Source organism: Delphinapterus leucas, chromosome 10 (genome assembly GCF_059928025.1).
Source record: "Delphinapterus leucas isolate spDelLeu-1000000601 "Yukka" chromosome 10, BTC_Dleu_Yukka2, whole genome shotgun sequence".
In the NCBI taxonomy this organism is placed as follows: Eukaryota; Metazoa; Chordata; class Mammalia; order Artiodactyla; family Monodontidae; genus Delphinapterus; species Delphinapterus leucas.
In genome coordinates this window covers 38,506,423-38,526,566 of record NC_143138.1, presented here as the reverse complement: position 1 = coordinate 38,526,566, position 20,144 = coordinate 38,506,423, and the positions used below count along the sequence as shown (strand labels likewise).

Genomic DNA, 20,144 nt, shown 5'->3' with positions numbered 1-20,144 from the left:
CTTTTCTAATGATTTTCTGAGCAGTTTGGAGCTGCACCCTCTTCTTTGGGTCACTCATTCAATTATTAATTAAGCACTTACCGTGAGCCAGGCACTGTTCTAAGCCCTGATAAGGTGTCTGTTCTCAAGGAGCTTATCATCTAGAAGGGAGAGATAAATGTTAAGCCAGTAAGCAAAATAATTATAGATTGGGCTGTCTGCTTAGAGCTGGGTAACTTAGAGAGAGGGCTGAAATGCAGGCCATGATCGAGTCACTTGTGCGTTCTTCTATGAAACAGGAACATATGGACCTAGTTTTGGTGTTGCACCCTGTCTCATTGAGCTCAAGCTTCTCAGAGCTCATCATCTGATAGTATAACATTGGTATTTTATAATATTCAAGTGAGACATTAAAATTTACTACCGTTTATATAATAATATTTACTATATAACTGCTATTTATTGAATACTTGGTGTGTTCTGTACTGAGTGCTTGCTGTGTATTAATCCATTAAATCCTCACAGCAGCACATGGGGAACACAAGCCTCAGAGAGGTTAACTTGCTCAGGGTCACAGAATGAATGAGTAGCACAGAGTGAGGTTCTGAACCCAGGTAGTCTGGCTCCAGAGTTTCTCTCTTAACTGCTTGGTTGTGCCCTCCTATGTTGTGTTTGGAGATGTCTCCCCAGATCCATGACGTGAACTTGGAGAGGCTTTCCTAATAGAACTACCAGTACCTTACATTTTTATAAGGACTCAGATTCTTTAAGTCCAGTGACAGATTTTTGTAGGGTGCATGGGAACTGAATTCTGAATGTGAACTGGATGTTGTTTTTTCCCCAACAGGTCCTAATTTTGACTAGCAGGAAGAAAGCTCCCAACCTACTACTAACTGAAGGATTATGATTCATCAGGTTCTCATTGTGCCAGGTTTTCTGTATAAGACCATGATAAGTCAGTTATGATTCAGTAACGCAGGAGTACCCTACTCTCCAACCAGTCTTAACCCTGGCCTCTTCGTATCCCATTAGGGGTTTCTTAAGCATTTTTGCTCTACTGCAGGTTGTTGACTTGTCTTTTAAGCAATTTTTTTTGTTGAAATAATTATATAGCAGTAATATTTTTTAAAGTTTGAATGGGAAAAAACCATAGCCACATCATTCTTGCCCAGAGGCTTCTAACTGTGCTTGTACATTAGAATTGCATTGGGAGCAACTTAAAAATACTGATGCCTGGGTGGGTTCCAGTTATACCATTATTCTTGTATTACTGTTCTCATTTTTGCCTATTACCTTCTAGTCTTTGTCTACTATATATTTTTTATCTCTTTGCAGTAGCCATATTTAAAAAAAAACGGTCTGCTTGGTAGTTTAAAAAAATCCATCTCTGTCTAAGAAACGTCACACACATAAAGTAGAAGTGAGAAGCGGATTGTTTTTCCAATTTAAAAAGTCTTTTCTAATTAAGGAAGTAAGGCATGTCCATTATAGAAAATTTGGGAAAGAGGCAGATTTTTGTACCTCAAAAATAAATTGGTTTCTAGAGAAGCAATGTGAACCAGAGAGTTCAGAATTCTGGGCAGATGTGAGACAGGCCCTCCTCATGGCCAGGCTGCTTAGACTCTGGAAGGATTGACAAGTGCCTGGGTGACCTTCCCTCTGGATGAAATCCAGTGTCCCTGGGCAGGGGAGCAGGCCTCTCTTTCCAAGTTCAGTCCTTGCACATGGATGAAATGTTTCCTTAAGCCTCGTGGGAACATTCTGGTCAGAAGTATATCACGGGTTAATATGAGTTTTAGGGGAAGGTGAGGAACCATTCTCCTTGAAGGGTTTTTGCAGCTCTGCTCCTAGCAGAGATGGGAGAGCAGGAGTGGATGTGTTACTCATTGAAATTGTTCATTTCGCTCCTCTCTTCCTCCCTGCTCTATATGCAGTGGTCTGACACCCCCCAAACGCAGCCGAGGGAAGCCAGCCCTGTCTCGAGTGCCCTTCCTGGAAGGTGTGAATGGAGACTCTGACTACAACGGCTCAGGTGAGGAGTGCTGTACAGGTGCATCTTGGGGGACCAGGCCTTCCAGAGAACCAGTTCTGCGGGCTGCAGCCAGACCCTGAGCTCCTCCGAACCTGGGGGCACTGGTCAGGGAAATGGCCCTTCCTCCCAGGTCATTCATACTCCTTTTACTTTTTTTTAAATTCATCTTATTTTGAATAAGTAACACATACCGTGGTGACAAAAATCAGAAACGTACAAAAGGGTGCATAATGAAAAGCCAGTTCTCCCCTCCCTAGAATAGCCATTGTTAGCGGTTTCTTTTGTGTCTTTCCAGATGTAATCCATACGTACACAAACCAAAAACTTGTGTGTATATTTAAAAGAGTGAGCAGAGAAGCCTAACATGCACATTCCTCTAAACCATGCCTTTTTTCAGTTAATAATATATCTTGGAGATTCTTTTGTGCTTTTTATTGGCTGCCTAATATCCCATTACATAGGTGTGCTATCATTTACTTAGCTGGCCCTCTGCAGATGGACGTTTAAATTGTTTTTGTTTAATTGTCATAGTCAATGTTGCAGTGGGCAACCTGTACAAAGATCATTTTGTATCCCTGGGGTGTATATCTATAGATATACTCTATTGCTGTATTGGAGGAAGTATGCATTTGTAATTTTGATAGATATTTCCAGTCTGCCCTCACAGGAGTAATATGATATCCTGTGTCACTGAATTTCACACATAACCCTGTAATTTCATGTGATCCAATGCTTCTACTCCCTACTGGGGTAAAATGGAGACATTCTACTCCAGCAGGTCCAAACAGTAAAACACATGGATCTTATCTCCTCTGACTGAAGGAATAAAGGACAGGGCAGAGCCAAAGGAGAGGACTGGGTGGTGCTTAGGTGGAACAGGTGCAGGGCTGGGTGTTCTCTGAGCACATCTCTGTCCAGCCCTCCTATGGGGGGTGTGCACTCTGGATGCCCTGTCTTTGAAGCTTCCGTCTAATACTCAGCCTTCAGGGCTTCTCTTCCCCTCTTTCCTTTTCCCAACTGCTTTATTTTCCCTTAGCATCAGTTTCTTTTTCATATGTGTGTTGATGAATGCATGCCTGCATGTTTCATTACTGTCTGACTGTCAGTGCCCAGAAGGCAGGGCTTATGTCTAGGTTAATTTGTACAGCATCTAGTGCAGAACTGGGAGCGGATTGGCACGTACTTTGTGCTTCTGGTGGTGACATTTTATTCTTATTTTTAAAACCACGTAATTATTAAAATGATGCCAAAGGAAATTTAAAAAGGAAACTGACCTTCCACTGTTCCATCACCTTAACACAATTGTCTTCATTTCTCTATGTTGCCTTCTATTTATTTCAGGCACGTTTTTCACAAAATGCTAATCCAAAACACATGCTCTTTCATATTCTGCTTTTTTCAATGTTATCTTCCAATCAATGCATTATAATTTACTTGTTTCATTGTTAGAATTTGGTTATTTTCAAATTTTAACATTATACATAAGGTAGTGAACCCATATTTTTGTTCAAAAGCCTCTTATTCATTTTAAAAGTTATTTTTCTAAGAACAAATTCCCAGGGAAGGAATTTACTGGAGTAGATTGTTCATACTTTTTTTTTAATGACTCTTGAGACTTACTGCCAAATTATATTCTGAAAGGATTAGACTGGTCTGCAATTTCCTCAGCAGTATATGATTGCACCAGTTTCCCCACAGCCTGCCTCTTCAGTAATGGATTTTGTCTTTTTGTTGTTATTGCTATTGATTTAGTAGAAAACAAGACCTCATTATCAGGAATATACTTTATAAAAAATTATATATGTAGATGGTAATGTTTCCTTAGGAACATGATTTCTACTCTGTGGAATTTGGATCTTTTCCTTAGTTGAGTGTGGTCACCTCCCTGTTGCCAGCTTATAGACTGGGGAGGGGAAGGGAGGTTCCTCTGTGTATTCAGAGACATTTGTGAAGTACCCATCCATGTGTGCTAATGCATTAGGTGCAGAACAAAGTAAACCGAAGAGATGTGGTGCCTGCCCCAGGCAGGACACCCTGTGTAAGGTTCTGACAAAACTGGCAAGAAAAGAGTCTGCAGACCTGCTTGGCTCTGCTGAGTGCTGTGCAGCCAGGTGTCCTGGATAGCCAGGTATGGCCCTGTCAGAAAAGAACTCATTTAGCAAATAGTTTTACTGGGATATCCATCCCAGGCATCTTTTTCCATGAAGCCTCCATCATGAGGCCCACCAGTCAGGGAGGCCCAGAGAGCAGTTTGTGGCTTTGCCAAGATGCATTATAGTCCTTCTTCCTGGTGTCCTGGTGATGAAGCAGTTATATTTTTCCAAGGAACATCAACCTAGGGTTCTAGTTCAGAGGTCAGCAAACTGTAACCTGTTGCCTGTTTTTGTAGGGCCCACGAGCTAAGAATGTTTTTTACATTTTCAAATGATTGAAAATCAAGTGAAGAATGACATTTTGTAACACGTGAAAATTACACAAAATTCAGATTTCAGTGTCCAGTAATAAAGTTTTATGGGGATACAGCAGTGCTTGTTCATTTACCAATCGTCTGTGGCTGCTTTCATGCTACAATAGTAGAGTTGAGTAGTTGCAATGGAGACTGCAAAACCTAAAATACTTACTATTTGGCCTTTTAAAGAACAAGTTTGCCGTCTCCTGATCTAGTCTTAAGAACTAAGGAGAGGGTAGGGAAGAGGAAGGGTGGAGGGGATGTTTCTGACTCATTCCTGGGCTGTCCCAGTCAAATGGAGGCCCCGGGCAGGCCTCCTGGGCACCGTTCCATGCCCCCTTGGGCACTGTCTCCTCCCCTCCCCCATCCCCAGGCAGAAGCCTCCTGATGCCCTTTGAAGACCGTGGAGACCTGGAGCCCCTGGAGCTGGTGTGGGCCAAGTGCCGAGGTTATCCCTCCTACCCCGCCTTGGTGAGTCTGCCTGATCCTCCTCCCTCCCATGGGTGGTCTGGCCCCTGCCTTGCCTTGGGGGCTTATCTGATTGGATCAAGCCAGGAGAGTCAGGGTACCTTTAGCTGCAGAAGGGAGGGAGGTTTTATCCCAGCCTGGGTGGGTCACACCAGCTATACTCCCTGCTTAGGGCTCTTAAAATAGGTTAAAGTATGCAGACAGAAGCTAGGGCTCTTAGTGATTTAATAGCATATATTTATTTGCTAAATAAAAAAAATTATCTATTCATAAAAGTAAAATGTGCTCATTGTAGAAAATTGTAAAAGCTGTTAATAATGCTTAGGTGTTTTACTAAATGTCTGACATGCTAAGTTCTTGAAATGCTGAGGAAGGTATGGTTATTCTCATTTTATAGGGGAAAAAACTGAAGATCTATTTGCTACCATGGTCATCTAGCTATTAAGTGGCAGGGTTGGAATTTGAGCCCAGGGCTCAAAGTGTGTGATGTCAAAGCCTGTGTTCTGAGCCACTGAGTTCAAAATCACCCACAGTGCCATCTATTCAGAGATTACCTCTTGATGTATATCCTCAGCCCTTTTTTTTTCTGTTTAATGCATAAATGTGCATAAATATGAGACTGTACTCTGTCTAACCTCCCCTTCACTTAACAGTACACCATGAGCGTGCATGCCTTACGCCATTAAGCATTCTTCAGCAGCAGCGCTTTCGTTACTGCATCATCTGCAGTCGTATGCGTGTACCTTATTCTAACCACTCCCTAGGTGGCCATTTAGATCATTTTGAATTTTTCACTATGATAAACAGCCAGCAGTAAGCATCATTGTAGCTTAACATTTGTGCACATCCATGGTTATTTCTTCACAGTGAAGAAGTCTTAGGAATGCCTTCTTGGGGCATCTATGTAAAATTCTGATGCAAATTGCCAAGTTGCCCCTTAGAACATTAGTTCTGGTTTATACTCCCACCAATGGTAGCTAAAATTTCCATTTTTTCCATAGTGGCAGTAGCTAAAAATTCTAATTTTTACCACCCTGATTGTTATGTCTTAGGGCTCTTTCTATATTAGGGAGGTAATATCCATCTGGCCCTGAAAATACTGATTCTAACCTTTGGGGCATGTCACAATCATCTGGGGGAATTTTTTAAACAATGTAGATCCTGAGGCCCCATCTCAGAACAACTGTATTAGACTCTCTAAAGCCAGACCAAGGCATGAATATTTTTGTTTCTTTTTTTTATGACTATTTTTTTTAACACTCCCCAGATGATCTATAGTGGGTGTTGAGAACCGCCCTGCCAGCCTATGCGTGCACACAGAGCTCTGAGCCTCTCCCAGCTCATTTTTGTCTATGGCTCTTTTCATAGACAGCAGCCTCTTAAGGTGAAGAGTGCAGGAACTCTGATCCTTTTTGGACAGGTGAGGAAACTGTAGCTCCAAGAGGTTATATGACTTGCTGGAGTCATATTGGAACCCATGCTACCTGCCTCACCCCCTGCTTAGCAGTGGCAGGTGGGAGATCCACACTGTGATCCAGCGCTGAGGAGGTTGGACCTGGGGCTGCCTTCACAGGCTCCATGCCCAGCTGTCAGTGAGACCCCCAGCTTAGTTGCTGAAGAATTGATTAAGACTGTGCAGGTTTAGTTTTGTTTTTTTTAATCTCACAATACAAAGAAAGCCAGTCTAAAACTAGTCTCTTTTTTTTAAATAAATTTATTTATTTATTTTTTGGCTGTGTTGGGTCTTCGTTGCTCTGCACGGGCTTTCTCTAGTTTCGGTGAGCAGGGGCTACTCTTCGTTGGGGTGTGCGAGCTTCTCATTGTCGTGGCTTCTCTTGTTGTGGAGCATGGGCTCTAGCCGCGTGGGCTTCAGTAGTTGTGGCATGTGGGCTCAGTAGTTGTGGCTTGCGGGCTCTAGAGCGCAGGCTCAGTAGTTGTGGCGCACGGGCTTAGTTGCTCCACAGCATGTGGAATCTTCCCGGACCAGGGATCGAACCCGTGTCCCCTGCATTGGCAGGCGGATTCTTAACCACTGCGCCACCAAGGAAGCCCCTCTTGTTTTCCTTTTTAATTATCTTCTTAATCATACATTTTCTTTTGTGATAAAGAAATTCAGCCACCGCCTGAAAAAACCTACCACCTGAATACAACCTGTGTTTTTATTTTGGTTTATGCTCTCCCAGTCATTTTCCTCTGTATACTTAAATATGTACTTGCACATATAGTGACTATACGGTTTTTAAATTTCTGAGGCTCTTGTTCTTTAAAAAAATGTTTTTTGTTTTTCTGTAAAAATTATGTCTCTACATTGCAGAAGCTTTGGAAAAAGAGAAAATCAACACAAATCGCATCATTATGACATCATCTATAAGCATTTTGTATTGTTGCTTCTATTTATCGTTTATATATTATAGCCGTAACAATGGTGTGTGTACACATTTGTTATGTAATGTGTTAAATGTTATTGCAGACTTTATTTCCATGTTGTTTTACATCTGCATGACATTTGAGTGAATGGACCATTATTTATTATTTGGGGATACATTTGCCTCTGTCTTCTTTAAAAAGGGAGGCGAGCTCCCCTTAAGAGGCAGACTTGCCCATCTTGCTTCTGCCCTTGGGGGGTCACTTTTCACAGTCTGCCCCACTTTCCAAGCCAGGCACTATCCCCACTGTTGATAATCGAGGAAGTTCAGGAGGGCTTGTCTGGTGGTTCTCATTAGGACCCTTAGCTTCAGTCCCAGGAGGGACAGACAGGCTGGGAGTTAGAGTTTTTACCAAATCACACAGCTGGGGGCAGGGTAGTGGTGGTTCTTCCTTAGAGTAAACTCTTAACTAGAGGACCTGCTTTTAGCTGCTTATCTTGAGAAGGATGTAGGGAAGCTGGCAAACACCCAGAAGTAAATAGAGCAATTTATTATTATAAGAGACCCCCTGGGACAGGGTATAGGAATTAAGATTGCTCCATCTCTGGAGAAAGCTGCCTCCTCGGTAAGTTTCCAAGTCTCCCTGGCCTTGGTGCACAGAGATTATCAGCCAGCTGCTCTGGAAGCAGGGGCTGTGTAGGAGGCAGTGGGCAGCAGAGGCCCAAGCCTTGTCCAGGCGCCTGGTTTTAGTCCCAGCCAGCTACATCCTTCTGTGTTTGGCGTTCTCCTCTGTCAGCTAGTACTTGTCAGCAGACTTCTCAGCATCAGCGAGAGGATGAAATAAGATGATGTGTGAATAATTAGGAGCTTTGGTAACTTTGTCAGTGCTCCACAGAGCTGGAGAATTATTGTTATGTTGATGCCACCAGGCATTTTGCTGAGCCCTTGCCCTTGTGGAGCCTGCAGCCTCAAGGACTCATTCTTCCAGTGGCCCTTGTTTCCGACCACATCATTCTCCCCTCTTCAGCAACCCTCCACACTCAGTCTTTTGCCTTCTCTCTGATTTTACCGTGGAGGTGCTAAAATTGTATCTGGTCTATGCACCAGGAAGGATTATAGTCAGACAGGAAGGTGGTGGGTAACCAGGAGATCTGTTTAGGTAGAACCAAAGGGATGGGCCCTCTGGCCGATTCAGGACCTTCTTCACAGCCATGGTGTCTAGGAAGCCCCTGAGATTTTGAAATGAATTGCACAGGTTCTAAAGGGAAATTGGCAGGGGAAAAAAATGGCCTCCATTCCTCTCCCCTAAGGGACATTGGGAGGAAGGCGTTTGTCTATCTGGCCTGGACGTCAGAGATGCTCCACTCACTTCTGAAAACCCCCCACCCTGGCTTCCCAGTACTTCTCTTTCAGCTCTGGGGCCTGACAGTTGATGGAGCAAGCTCCCTTGTCGGAAGGTCTGATTGGAAAGGGCCAAAGGATTAGGACAATACCTGGGGAAACAGAGTCAGAGTTTCTGTTTGGGGTACTGAGGGTCATTGGAAGAGGTCAGCCCCTCCATCACTGCGTTGTGGGCCGAGCCAATCCCCTGCATAGCTTTGGTGTACGGTGGTTCAGTGGTTAGTCCTACAGCAGGGTGCACTGGTCACCCCATCCACCCCCCGCTGAATGCTGTCTCCTTTCCTGCTTCCAGATCATCGATCCCAAGATGCCCCGGGAGGGCCTTCTGCACAATGGCGTCCCCATCCCCGTCCCCCCACTGGATGTGCTGAAGCTGGGAGAGCAGAAACAGGCCGAGGCTGGAGAGAAGCTCTTCCTTGTCCTCTTCTTTGACAATAAACGCACCTGGTGAGTGGGTGCTGCTGCTGGGAGGGTGCACCAGGATGCAGGCCGAGGGGCCCAACCAGGTGGCTGTTCTAATGCTGACGTGCCGGAGAGGTACACAAAGGGGCTGTGGACTCGGCCACCCTGCCTCCACCCAGGTGAAGGTGAGGGGTTACCTGCCAGCAGCTGGTCTGCATTTGCCATGTTAACAGTAACCTGGTGTTACTAATAACACTGATTAATGGTGTTAATAGTAACTGAGGGGTATCGCAGATCAGATTCCTTGTGAAGCACTCTGAGATGGAGATTTGTATTAGGAGTCATTGGGAAGAGCTGTGAGGGTGAGGGGGCGCAGCACTGGGCAGAGGAAAAAGTTGAACTGCAGTGCACTTGCTGCAGAGGCCTCAGCTCATCCTGTTTGGAGCTCTGGAGCTGGGTGGCTCATTAGAGATGTCAGGGATTGGGGCTGTGCCTTTGTACCCCGATGTCAACCAGTCATTGAATGCTGGCTGCCCCTGGGGAAGGGGGTGACATTGATGGGGGTTGATTCCTGGAGCAGGACTCACTTGAGAGCCTGTAATCTGCCAACACTCCCAGCGGCTGCAGGGAAGCATGTCTCAGTCCTGGGCGGAGAGTTCTGGGCAGTGCAGGATCCACCGCAAGGGGCTTGTCTGCTCATGGCTTACAAACACCAGCAGGAGGATTCTTTCACCTCTGCTTCTGTAGAGTGAGGAGGTAGGACTAGCTAATAGCTATCATTTATTGAGCATTTACTCCATTTCTTTATGCAAATTGCTTTACATGCATGATTTCATTTGGTCCTCATTTAAATCTTCATTAATCCCCTCCCAATCCATTTTACAGATGAGGAAGCTGAGGCTCAGAAAGCCAAGAATCCATAGCCAGAACTGGGATACAAACCAAGATCTGGCTCCAAAGGCTGGGCTCTTAGCCACATGTTATATTCACTCAGGGACCTTTTAAAAAACACCAGGTGCAGGCCCCACCAGAGATCATTTCATCGATTCCTGACATCAGCTCCACTTCCTAGCTGTAGCTCCCTGACTCCGCAAGGCAGGGTGAGGCTCAGAGCCCTCCAGATGACTCAGCTAGTCTCCCTGGGGGCACACGGGCTTCCCTCTGGCAACCGTCTTAAGCTGAGTGAGTGTCCTGGGCCCAGCTGCGAAATAAGTCCCTTGGTGGCTTCCTGCTTGTGGCATCCCAGTCTGCCTCCCTCTGCCCTGTCCCCTCCCCCTGGCTTTGCTGGTCCTGGGCAAGTGGGTCCAGAAGAGCCTCCTTTGGGACCCACCATGGTCCAGCCTTCTTACTGTGCTTGTATTTTAGGCAGTGGCTTCCGAGGGACAAAGTCCTGCCCCTGGGTGTGGAAGACACTGTGGACAAGCTCAAGATGCTGGAAGGCCGCAAGACCAGCATCCGCAAGTCAGTGCAGGTGGCCTACGACCGTGCGATGATCCATCTGAGCCGAGTGCGGGGACCCCACTCCTTTGTCACCTCCAGCTACCTGTAAGGGCAGGGCCTGGCCTGCATCTGCCTGCCCTGCCTCCGTCCTGTGGGGCACAGAGAAGCCTCTTCCTGCCCCAGCCAGACGTACGGCTGGCAGCTTGCCCCTTCCATGGCAGGCCAGGGACTGGGCTGTATCCTCCCCAAGGACAAGGCCCCAGTTTGGACTAAACTGCATGGTTCCCCTGGTGGGCCTGCTGTGTGCCAAAAACTCCCACCTGAGCTCCCTCAGGGGCTTGTCCACTGAAGAACCAGTTAGAAATAGAAACAGCTGTGAGGCTTGGGCCCAGCCGAGGAGATAGACCTGGCCCCAGAAAGCAAGAGGTCTTGGGCTTTCTCAAGGGTGTGCCTGGCCCCTCCAACTCATTCCTAACTAACTACACCTCAGGGTGAGCGAGGCTCTGACACTGACCCCAGAGGTGCTGTGGATACACTAGGGTCCCACGGGGAATCTCACGGAGCTCACCCTCTCTCTCTATCACCCGTCCTCATACCTCTTCCCTGTCCCATCTTCTGTACCTCTGCCCAGTCTCTCTTTTTCCCTTGTTCCTTTCCCGACTTCCTCTTGTGCCAAACTGACAGAAACCATCACCAAACTGATCTTTTTCTTTTTATGGCTCATTCCCTTTGAGGCCAGCTGCTAGCCTACCACTTGGGTGACCCCTTCACCAGCACACCTCCCCACCCCCTTACATGTGCTACAGACAAACAGCTGAGGCCAGCCTGTGAGAACTTGCCTGCTTAGATTGAGGCAGGGTCCCTCCAGCCCTCTTCTGTCTTGCAGAGAGGTGGGCTCAGGCTGGACGGGCTCCTGTCAGCAGACCAGGCTGCTTGTGCCAGTGTCCATCTGTCCACGTGGATTCCGAGGGTTGTTGGGTGAAGCTGTGCCCTTTGGCTGGGTCTGCCCTTTCACTCCTCCTAGCGTCTCCTCGTGGGCTTTTCCTTTTCTGCACCTGCAGCCTCTAGCCTCTCTCTCTACCACTAGGGATGGCGTGGGGCCTGCAGTCCAGCATCTTCCTGTCCTGCGCTCTGCCCTGCCTAGCCTCTGCTGCTCTGAACTCCAGGGAACACAGTCTTTTATTTCAAACCCCCTGTCCCTTTCCCTCTTTTCCTTCAACCCCCTCTCCACCTTTACCTTCTCAAAAACAGAAGGGAAAAAAAACTGTGAAACGGGAATGCTGACTGACAAACCAACACAACTTTCAGAGGCTTCGATGCCTGTTCTCTGGATGTTTCTTTTCACCTCTTAAGCACCAAAGTTGCAGGGCCAGGTTGCAGGCCACTGATTGCCATGTTGATTTTTAACCTGACGTTCTTTTTAATTGTTTTAAATTTTTCATAGGGGAGTTTTGGACAAAACAAAGTCACTGGGGAGATCACTGCCATTTTTACACACTTTTTAAAAATACAACCAACCAACCGCCACGACTTCTTATATGTTTGGGACATGAGCCAGAGTTTAAAAGGGAACCAACAAAACTCTCTATAACATAAAGGATGGGGTTTTGGATTTTGTACAATAATAAAACTACAATACAGCCTATGGCTAGGGAAGGACATAGTGTATATAATTGTAAAATACTGTTCTAAATTATTCAGGCCTATAGTTTCCATTACTGGAGTCCTCCATTGTGTGGCTGAGTATTTTAAATGCACACAGTGTGGTTTATTTAAAGGAGCCAATGCGTCCCCCCTCCCCAGGTAGTCGGTCAGCTGTGGACTATGTGACCTTCGTCTCAACCTGTGTTGTAAGATCTCGGGGCTTTCTCTCTCTCTCTTTCTGTGTCTGTCTCTTCCCCCCAATACTTTCTTAGTCTCTTTCTCCCTTTTTTTTTTTTTCAGTCTCTTTGAATCTTTCAGTCTCTCTCTGAGTCTCATTTTTAAAACTGCTCTTTTAGAACGGGAAACGGCTCAGATCCTGCTGTGGCATGGGGCCTATGTGTCTCAGTCGCGTCTGCTGTGAAGCACACGATGCTCTATTTATTGTAGAAAGTGACTTTATTTGCTTTCTAGAATTGTTTATAACAGATGGTATAAGAGAGGTAATAAACAGAGAAAAATCTATGCTTGTAAAGAATACAAAAGTTAATTTTACCTACTGTAATATGACTGTCTTAAACTTATTTTCTCTCTGAGAAATAAATGTTCTAATGGGCAGCAGTTGCTGTGTGTGTTTGATGTCGTCAGTGGGGCCTGCCCTTCTCCTCCTAATCTCTGCAGCCCTCCCCCTCTTCAAGACACCAGGGCCTATTAAGAATGGGGTTGTCTAGCTGTTGCAGACTCCCAGCTGGACAGGGCTCTGTCTCTCTGTCTGTCTGCCTGCCCGTCTGTCTCTTGGACCCCTGGGAGGGGTGCAAGAATGATTTCTGACGTTTTCCTCCCCAACAGCACTGCCTTTTGGGAGTTGTGGAAGGTCCAGCCTACTTCCCACGCCTTGGCTGCTCTGTAGCCCCATTCCTTTAGGAGCATCTGCTCCTTGTTCAGTGGGAGAAGTGGCCCTTTGGACATCTCGGGCACCTGTTCACCAAGCTTGCAGAATTGGAGTGTGTAGGCTGCTGCCACCTCATTTGACATTATTGCCGTCCCCATTCTATAGAGAGGGAGGGAGCCGGGACACACAGAGAGTCAGAACATGAGCCTGACTCCTTTTAGAGCTGGAAGTGAGCCTTTAACTTACCTGGTCTTCATTTTGCAGATGTGGAAACAGACCAGCAAGATTAAAAAACTTGGCCAAGGTCAGCCAGCCAAGAAATGGTGGCAGAATTGCGGGACGACGATCTGGCCAAGGCTTTTTTTGTGGGCTCCATAGCATTTCAAGGCTATGCTGGCCTGTTCTGTACCTCCCTCCCCTCTCTGTGGCTCTGGCTCCAACATTTCTGGAAAGGGATATCTTGAGCAGAAGCAGGAGTATTCCCTGAGACAAACTGTTTGTTGGGCCTAGGATAGCTTTTCCTTGACCCATTCTCTCTGGTTCTGCCTGGCTCCTGTGCTTGACTGGGAGTTATGTATTTCAGTGTGTGGCTGGAGGACACAGGAGTCTCCTGATCACCTCCTCCACAGGGCCTTTGAAATCCTTATTGAAGTCACTGAAGTGTAAAGGCTGTCAATCTGGTATAACATTAACAAAGTATCTCTAATGTACTGATAGTCCTTATATTATGTGTTAGAGTGCAAAGCTACACACTCCTAATCCCACGAAGCTAACAACCTGATTTATAAGACACATTGCAGACAACTCTGAAAAAGCTTCCAGAAGAATGAAGCAATTAATTCAAGTGGGGTTAAAAATACCTATATATGAATTTATATTTTGAATTACAAAAGCAATTTAGAGCGAAATTACAAGCTCACCCTGTAGAACATTTTGCAAATAAAGGAAAAATGACCAGATGAGTAGGATTTTAGTAGAGAAGGATAAAGTCATTGTAAATAGATGAAGCAGCTTAAACAAAGGGCAGCCTCTGGGAGGTATGGTGTGTATTCCAACTCCAGTGACCAACTGCCATCCCCTTTGACTGGAAACAATTTAGGGAGTGAGGCAGTGTGTTGGGATTAACAGCCCTGTCACTCACTTGCTGTGTGACCTCAAGCATGGTACTGGGCCTCTCTGAGCCTCTCTCAGACTGATTTAATAGAGGACCCCAAAGCCAGGGTGAGGCATTAGTACATGGTAGGTGGCAGCATCTATTGAAGGATTTGAATAGGGAAGAACCTTGATTGCAGCTTGGCAACTAATTAGACATCAGAGTCGAAAAGGAGTGTTATGGCAGGGTCACTGTGTGGCTGGAGGGACCAGCAGTGGGTTTGCGGGTGAGGATGGAGGAAGAGTTTAGTTCCTGATCAGTTTATGTTGCCTACAGGACATCTGAGAAAACCCCCCAGCAAGCAGATGGAACTGGACCTGGAGTTCCAGAGGAAGGTAGGAGCAGATGACAGAAATGTGGAGCCACTGAAGCCCATCAGTGTAGTTAGGAGAATGGCCAAGGGGAGGGAGGGGCAAGGGCAGTGCTGAGGAAAGCCCCTTATGTTTAGAGGATGGGGCTGGGGGACAGAGGATGGAGACAGCGCCTTCAGAGATATCTGGTTCTCAGGGAGGGCCTGACACAATGTCAAACCCTAAGGATCATCTAGCCACCAACCCACCCCCCACCAATTCATTTCACACAGAGTGGCAGGTCAGGTGTGCTCAGCGTCACAGAGCAGGAAGAGGCAGTGCTGGATCAGAATCCAGAACCCAGCACTTTCTACTCTCTCCATACCCACATATTCAGAGCCCTAGAAGTGAGTAGACGTTTCCTTAATTAATTTTATCACTGCTGTTATTAAAATTCATGGCCTCAAGTCTGAAATATGATACTGGAGCACGTGGAGGCACTCTAACCAGGAAAGAAAATCTCACTTTCCTAGCAAGTTAAAAAATATCATTAAAAGCATTTGCCAAAACCCTGGTCAGCTTGGCCACTTTCATTAGTGTAATAGTTGCTATTAACACTTGAGTGTGAATTTGCTTTTCAGATAGACTCTTCTGACCTGGCCAGGCTGTGAGCTTTGAGAGAAGAGGGGGTGAATGGTAGGATTGCTAGGCTCTGGGACAGGTGCTGAAGGGAGATTGAGTATGGGAGCCTTGTCTGCCCCTGGCTCTGCAGGCTCTCCACGGTATCTGTAGGGCAAGGAGTGTGAACATCTGGTCCTGCCAACTGCAGACAGTCTGGCCTTTACCAGGAAGAAAGGAGGGAGGTCTTTGAAGGAGGAAAATAGTTTCTTCAAAAGATGGGAAAGAAGTTTCTGCCTGACTGTGTGGTGGAGAAGAGGGGCCAGGGAGGTGTGTGTCTGAGCCAGAGCTGGAGGGGAACTCTGACTTGACCTTGGCACTTGGGGGTTCCATTCTGCTTGTCCTTTCCCTTAAAGGGTGGAAAGAAAAAGATAAAGATGTATTTGTATTTACTTATATTTTGCATGCTATATTATATATATTGCAATATAATTACATATATGTTAGTATTCTCTACAATTTTAATATTCTTAAGAGGGCTAGGACTCACAGGCTACATGGAGTAGAAAAAGCTAATTGTTCCCAAACTTCAGAAGGGTTGTTGTGTTGTTATTTCAAAGAACACTGTGTGTCCTTTGCTTGGCACCTGTAAGGCTGGTTGGAAGTGGAGGGTTTCAGTCTAACTCCCCTCATTTCTGAAGCAGTGTCTGAGTTCCTTCCTCTTTCCTTCTGCTTTGTATTGGCCTCTTTTGTGGCCGTAAAGATAGTTGGGGGGATGAAATGTTGATGGTTCCTGGTGGGCAAGAGTGCAGGATGCATAGGGGTCCAGAGGAGGGCCTCCCCACCCACCCCAGCTTCACAGTCCAGAAGACTGCCGAAGGATTTTATCTGAGCTGGTCACAAAAGAATATAAAATTTGTTATTTGCTATCTAATTTGGGAAAAGAAAATTTTTTAAGTGCAAAGGAGAAAGTAAGACTATTTTAACCACTTAGAAATAACCATTTCCACCATTTTAATGTAATTCCTCACTGTCTCATTTTGTAGAGCATGCATGTATTTTAGTTTCTTGTACTGGGTTGCTGGGAAATCAGCTGATAGCTGTCTGCAGTCACTGCAGAAGTTCTCAGCATGACTGGAACACAAGGCCCAACAGCTCTTCTGCCCAAGTTTAACTTTTTCTCACTTGCTAAGTATCATGAACTGGCCTGTGCCAACCATTGCCTGTTATTGTTTGCTTGTTCCCGTCATTTTGCTAAGATATTGGTAGACTCTAACAGTTGAAATTGAATAAGAGCTATAGTTCTCCATCCTAAGAACTTTTGCTATTGGGGGTACATTTCCATGGAAATAAGTCTTGGACCAAATTCCACCCCATGTTCAAACGCCTGTGAGCGAGATGGCCCCCAAAAGGCCATATACATTCTTCTTCAGCTTGAGAAATTCTTGCTCTCTGCCCTCTGGTACAGCACCAGCACCTGGCATGAAAGGTCATTCCAAGGTGGACACAACACTCCTTTGAGTGCAAAACCAGCTGCTGAGTAGGCCCGTCAGGGGGCCAGAGCAACAGAGCTTTAGACCAAGAAACAAATTTTGTTGTTTTTGATACAACTTTACATACAGTAATTAAGATACACAACCTTGAATCTCTGTGAATTTTTACATTTGTAACCATCCATGAAACCACCACCCAGATCAAAATACAGAACATTTCCGGTGCCCCAGAAAGTTCCTCATGTTCCATCCTAGTCAATATCTACTCCCCCCATCCCCCAAGGGTAACTACTATCCAGGATTCTATGACCATAGATCCATGTTGCCTGTTCTTGAACTTCATATGAACGGAATCAGACAGTGTGTGTACGTTTTTGTCTGGCTTCTCTCATTCAATATCATGTCTCTGGGCTCCATTCCTGTTATGCACGTAGCTGTAGCTTGTTTTGAGTAGTATTCTATTGTACAAATATACCATAGTGTGTTTATTCTCCTGCTGGTGGACATTAGGTTGTTTCCATGTTGAGCTGCCATAGTAGCACTGCTATGAACATTCTTGTACATGTCATTTGGTGGACACAATGCTCATTTCTCTTCAGAAAATCCCCAGGAGTGGAATTGCTAGGTCACTGGTTGGGTGTGTGTTTAGCTTTAGTAGTTCTACCAAACAGTTTTCCATTGGTTGGATGATTTACACTCTTGTAGCCGTGTACGGCAGTCCAGGTGTTCCACATCCTTGCCAGCACTTAGTATTGTCAGCCCATGACGTTTGCTCTAGACCTGCTTGTTGAACGACTTCCGCTAAGAGCCATCATACAGCAAGGCTTCTTTCTTCCTGTACAACACTACCTTGCTCCCAAGGGAGAGTTATGAACTGCCAAGGTGTTTTCAACTAGGGAACCCCCCATTGAGGGGATGGGTGAGGTGGGAGAACTGATCCTGTCCTGTGTGGCTCAGCCTTCTCTTAGCACCTACCTCTGTACTATGGTGCCACCCAGATCCTGCTTTGGCTCTTTGGGGAATAAGGAACTTCTTAGTTCAGAGTAACACAATCCTCCCTGGCCCCCTCCTCCTCACCCCTGGCCATTGGACTCTGGGGGACTGAGCCCAGCTTCAGGGGCTTCCTTTCTCATACAGACCCACACTGCCAATACTTCACTCCTCTGGCATCCTGGGTACAAGCAGGGCAGAAGGCACCCCCTGCACATTGTGTCCAAATCCTTCCTCGCCCACTGGCTGGTATCTGAAATTCCATTAGCACTTCATGCCTTTACCTCTCAAGGCCATGATCCTTGGGGACATGCCTTTGGCCCTGGTTTCCTTTGAATTATTGTTATCCCAGCGTGATAAAGAATGTGCGAGCAGGTCTTGATGAGGCAGTAGAGCAAAGGACACCGGGTCCTTGAGGGGAGGATTAAAGAGGGGATGAAAAGGGCCTATTTGCTTTTGGCTGACCTTGGTGACACAGACACACATTTCAGAGCCATCAAGGATGACAGCTCACTAAATCGACTTCAGAGGAATTGTTCAGATCACAGGTGGGCGAAGGTCTGAGATAAGACCACAGGGTCAGGGGAAGAGACCCAGAGAGGGAGTCTTGTTTGGGAACAAACCTCTGGAAACAAAAGATTGCAGAGCCCGAATTGATGTGGGCAATCGTGTGAAGCCAGCCCTGTCCTTAGGTGCAAGAACGTGTTGGGGTCTAGGCCAAGCTGTGGGCTGAGGACACAGGCTTCCCTGGGCTGTCCAGTGGGGCTTCTGGGTCCACTTATGATTTTGGACACACTCCCAATGTTTTGGAAGGTTTTGGCGGCCAGAGCCCCGCCATTCCCCCTCCTCCTGCCCCTGTCCCTCCCTCCTCCCTTCCTCACACCCTCCCTTCCCTTTCTCCCTCCCCTCTGTGTCTCCCTCTCTCAGTCTCTCTTCAAATTTTATTATTCTTTATTATTTTTAACTCCAATTGATTTAAGTGATTTAGAAAATTTAAATATTCAGGAAAGTCTCCCTCCTTGTCCCCAGCCTCCTAGTTCCCCTCCCAGAGGCAACTGATTTTTCCAGTTGCATATGTAACTTTCCAGAGGTAGTTTAATATCAGCGTATGTGTACACATGCACACATGTGTGTCTATGGGTGTATGTGTCCCTTTTTTTATACAAATGGTAGCACACTGTTCACATTGGTCTAGCCCTCATTTTTTAAAATTGTTTTTATTAAATATTGATTAGTTATAAAAATAGTAGTTATACAATATATATCTATTAAAAAAAAAACCCATGATACAATAAGCCACCTGGTACCTACCACCTCTCCTAGACAAAGAAACAGGGCCTTTAAAATCCTCTTTGTGGCCCTTCCCAGCCTCACCTTTTCTTCCCCTAAATACTGTCCTAAATGTGATGCTTATCATGCCCTTTTTTCCTTTATAGTCCTGCCATATGTTCATGTCGCCATACAATATGTATGGGGTAGTGTCTCACCTTTTTGGATTTTGAAGAGAAGGAAGTGTACTGCCTGCAGTCTTCTACAGCTTGCTTGTATCCCAGCCACGATTAGATTAAGGGTCTTGAGGTTCAGTTGAGTGATGCCAATCCTTTTCACTCTGGTATGGAATTCCATCGTATGAAGACACCACAATTAAGTTTTCATTGCACTATTTAAGGACATTTGGGTTGCTTCCAATTTTTTGCTGCTAGGATCAGTGCTTGTGTGAATGTTCTTAATTGTTTCTCCTGGTGTGTATGTATGTTTGGGGGGTTGGTTGGGGTAAGGATTTCCGTGGGGCATTTGCAGGGGCCTAGGGAACACACATTATTGATAAGGGCGAGCTGTTTCCCAGAGTGGTTGTGTCAGTTCACATACTTGCCAGCTCTTTGAGAGTTTCCTTTGCTTCACGCCCTCACCGATGCTTGGAATTACCAGTTTTTAAAATGTTACAGGCTGATACATGTGGGATCATGACTCATTGTGGTTTAAATTTTTTATTTCCCTGATTATGCACTTAGAATTTTTTTACTTAAAATATATTTTGGCAATTGTCCTATATCAGAGCGGTAAGGACTTCCTCCTCCTTTCTTGGACTGGAAAGTGTCCATCATATGGAAATCTGACTATTTAACCAGTTCCTTATTGATAGACATTGAGTTGGCTCCATTGTTTTACAGTCAATTCTGCAATGAATAGCTTTGTATAGAGATGGTAAAGTGTGTCTGTACCTGAGGGAGTCTATATGTAGGTTTCTTACATAGGGACCTTCTGAGACGTTTAGATGAAAATGGAAGATGGTTTTTGCTCCCCTCTGGCCCACCACCTGTCCGCTTCCAGCAAATTCCCTTAATTCCGCAAGTTCCCAAGATGGGAACTGTATCTGTCCTGTCTTGTTTCACCACCACACCTTTTCTCTCAGATGGTAATGCTCATCTTCCCCCCTTCCCTCTGAACCAACCCAGAACCAACTTGTTCACCCCTACACTCCACCCCCACCACCACCACACACACACAGATTCCTTAGGGATGGTCCTAC

The 20,144-nt window shown here is 45.8% G+C and overlaps 1 protein-coding gene and 1 long non-coding RNA gene across 20 annotated transcripts in view; one reads left to right on the top strand and one right to left on the bottom strand.

The window, feature by feature from the left end:
- The window catches only part of BRPF3 (bromodomain and PHD finger containing 3), a 103,131-nt gene that overhangs the window by 18,426 nt on the left and 64,561 nt on the right, over positions 1-20,144 (top strand). For 18 of the 19 annotated variants that reach the window (XM_089918825.1, XM_089918819.1, XM_089918836.1 and 15 more), the window contains exons 9-12: positions 1,914-2,011; positions 4,834-4,931; positions 8,988-9,142; positions 14,500-14,558. In XM_089918825.1, coding sequence (XP_089774951.1) covers positions 1,914-2,011; positions 4,834-4,931; positions 8,988-9,142; positions 14,500-14,558 — 410 coding nt within the window. Of the gene's footprint in view, positions 1-1,913; positions 2,012-4,833; positions 4,932-8,987; positions 9,143-10,462; positions 12,800-14,499; positions 14,559-20,144 lie in introns of those variants that run through there. The other variant, XM_022581743.3, reaches the window with a different exon arrangement.
- LOC149748209 (uncharacterized) overlaps positions 1-20,144 on the bottom strand; it is a 48,466-nt gene that overhangs the window by 4,604 nt on the left and 23,718 nt on the right. Inside the window, exon 3 of the long non-coding RNA XR_016394646.1 lies at positions 82-19,223. This is a non-coding gene — a long non-coding RNA (uncharacterized LOC149748209). The remainder of the gene's footprint in view (positions 1-81; positions 19,224-20,144) is intronic.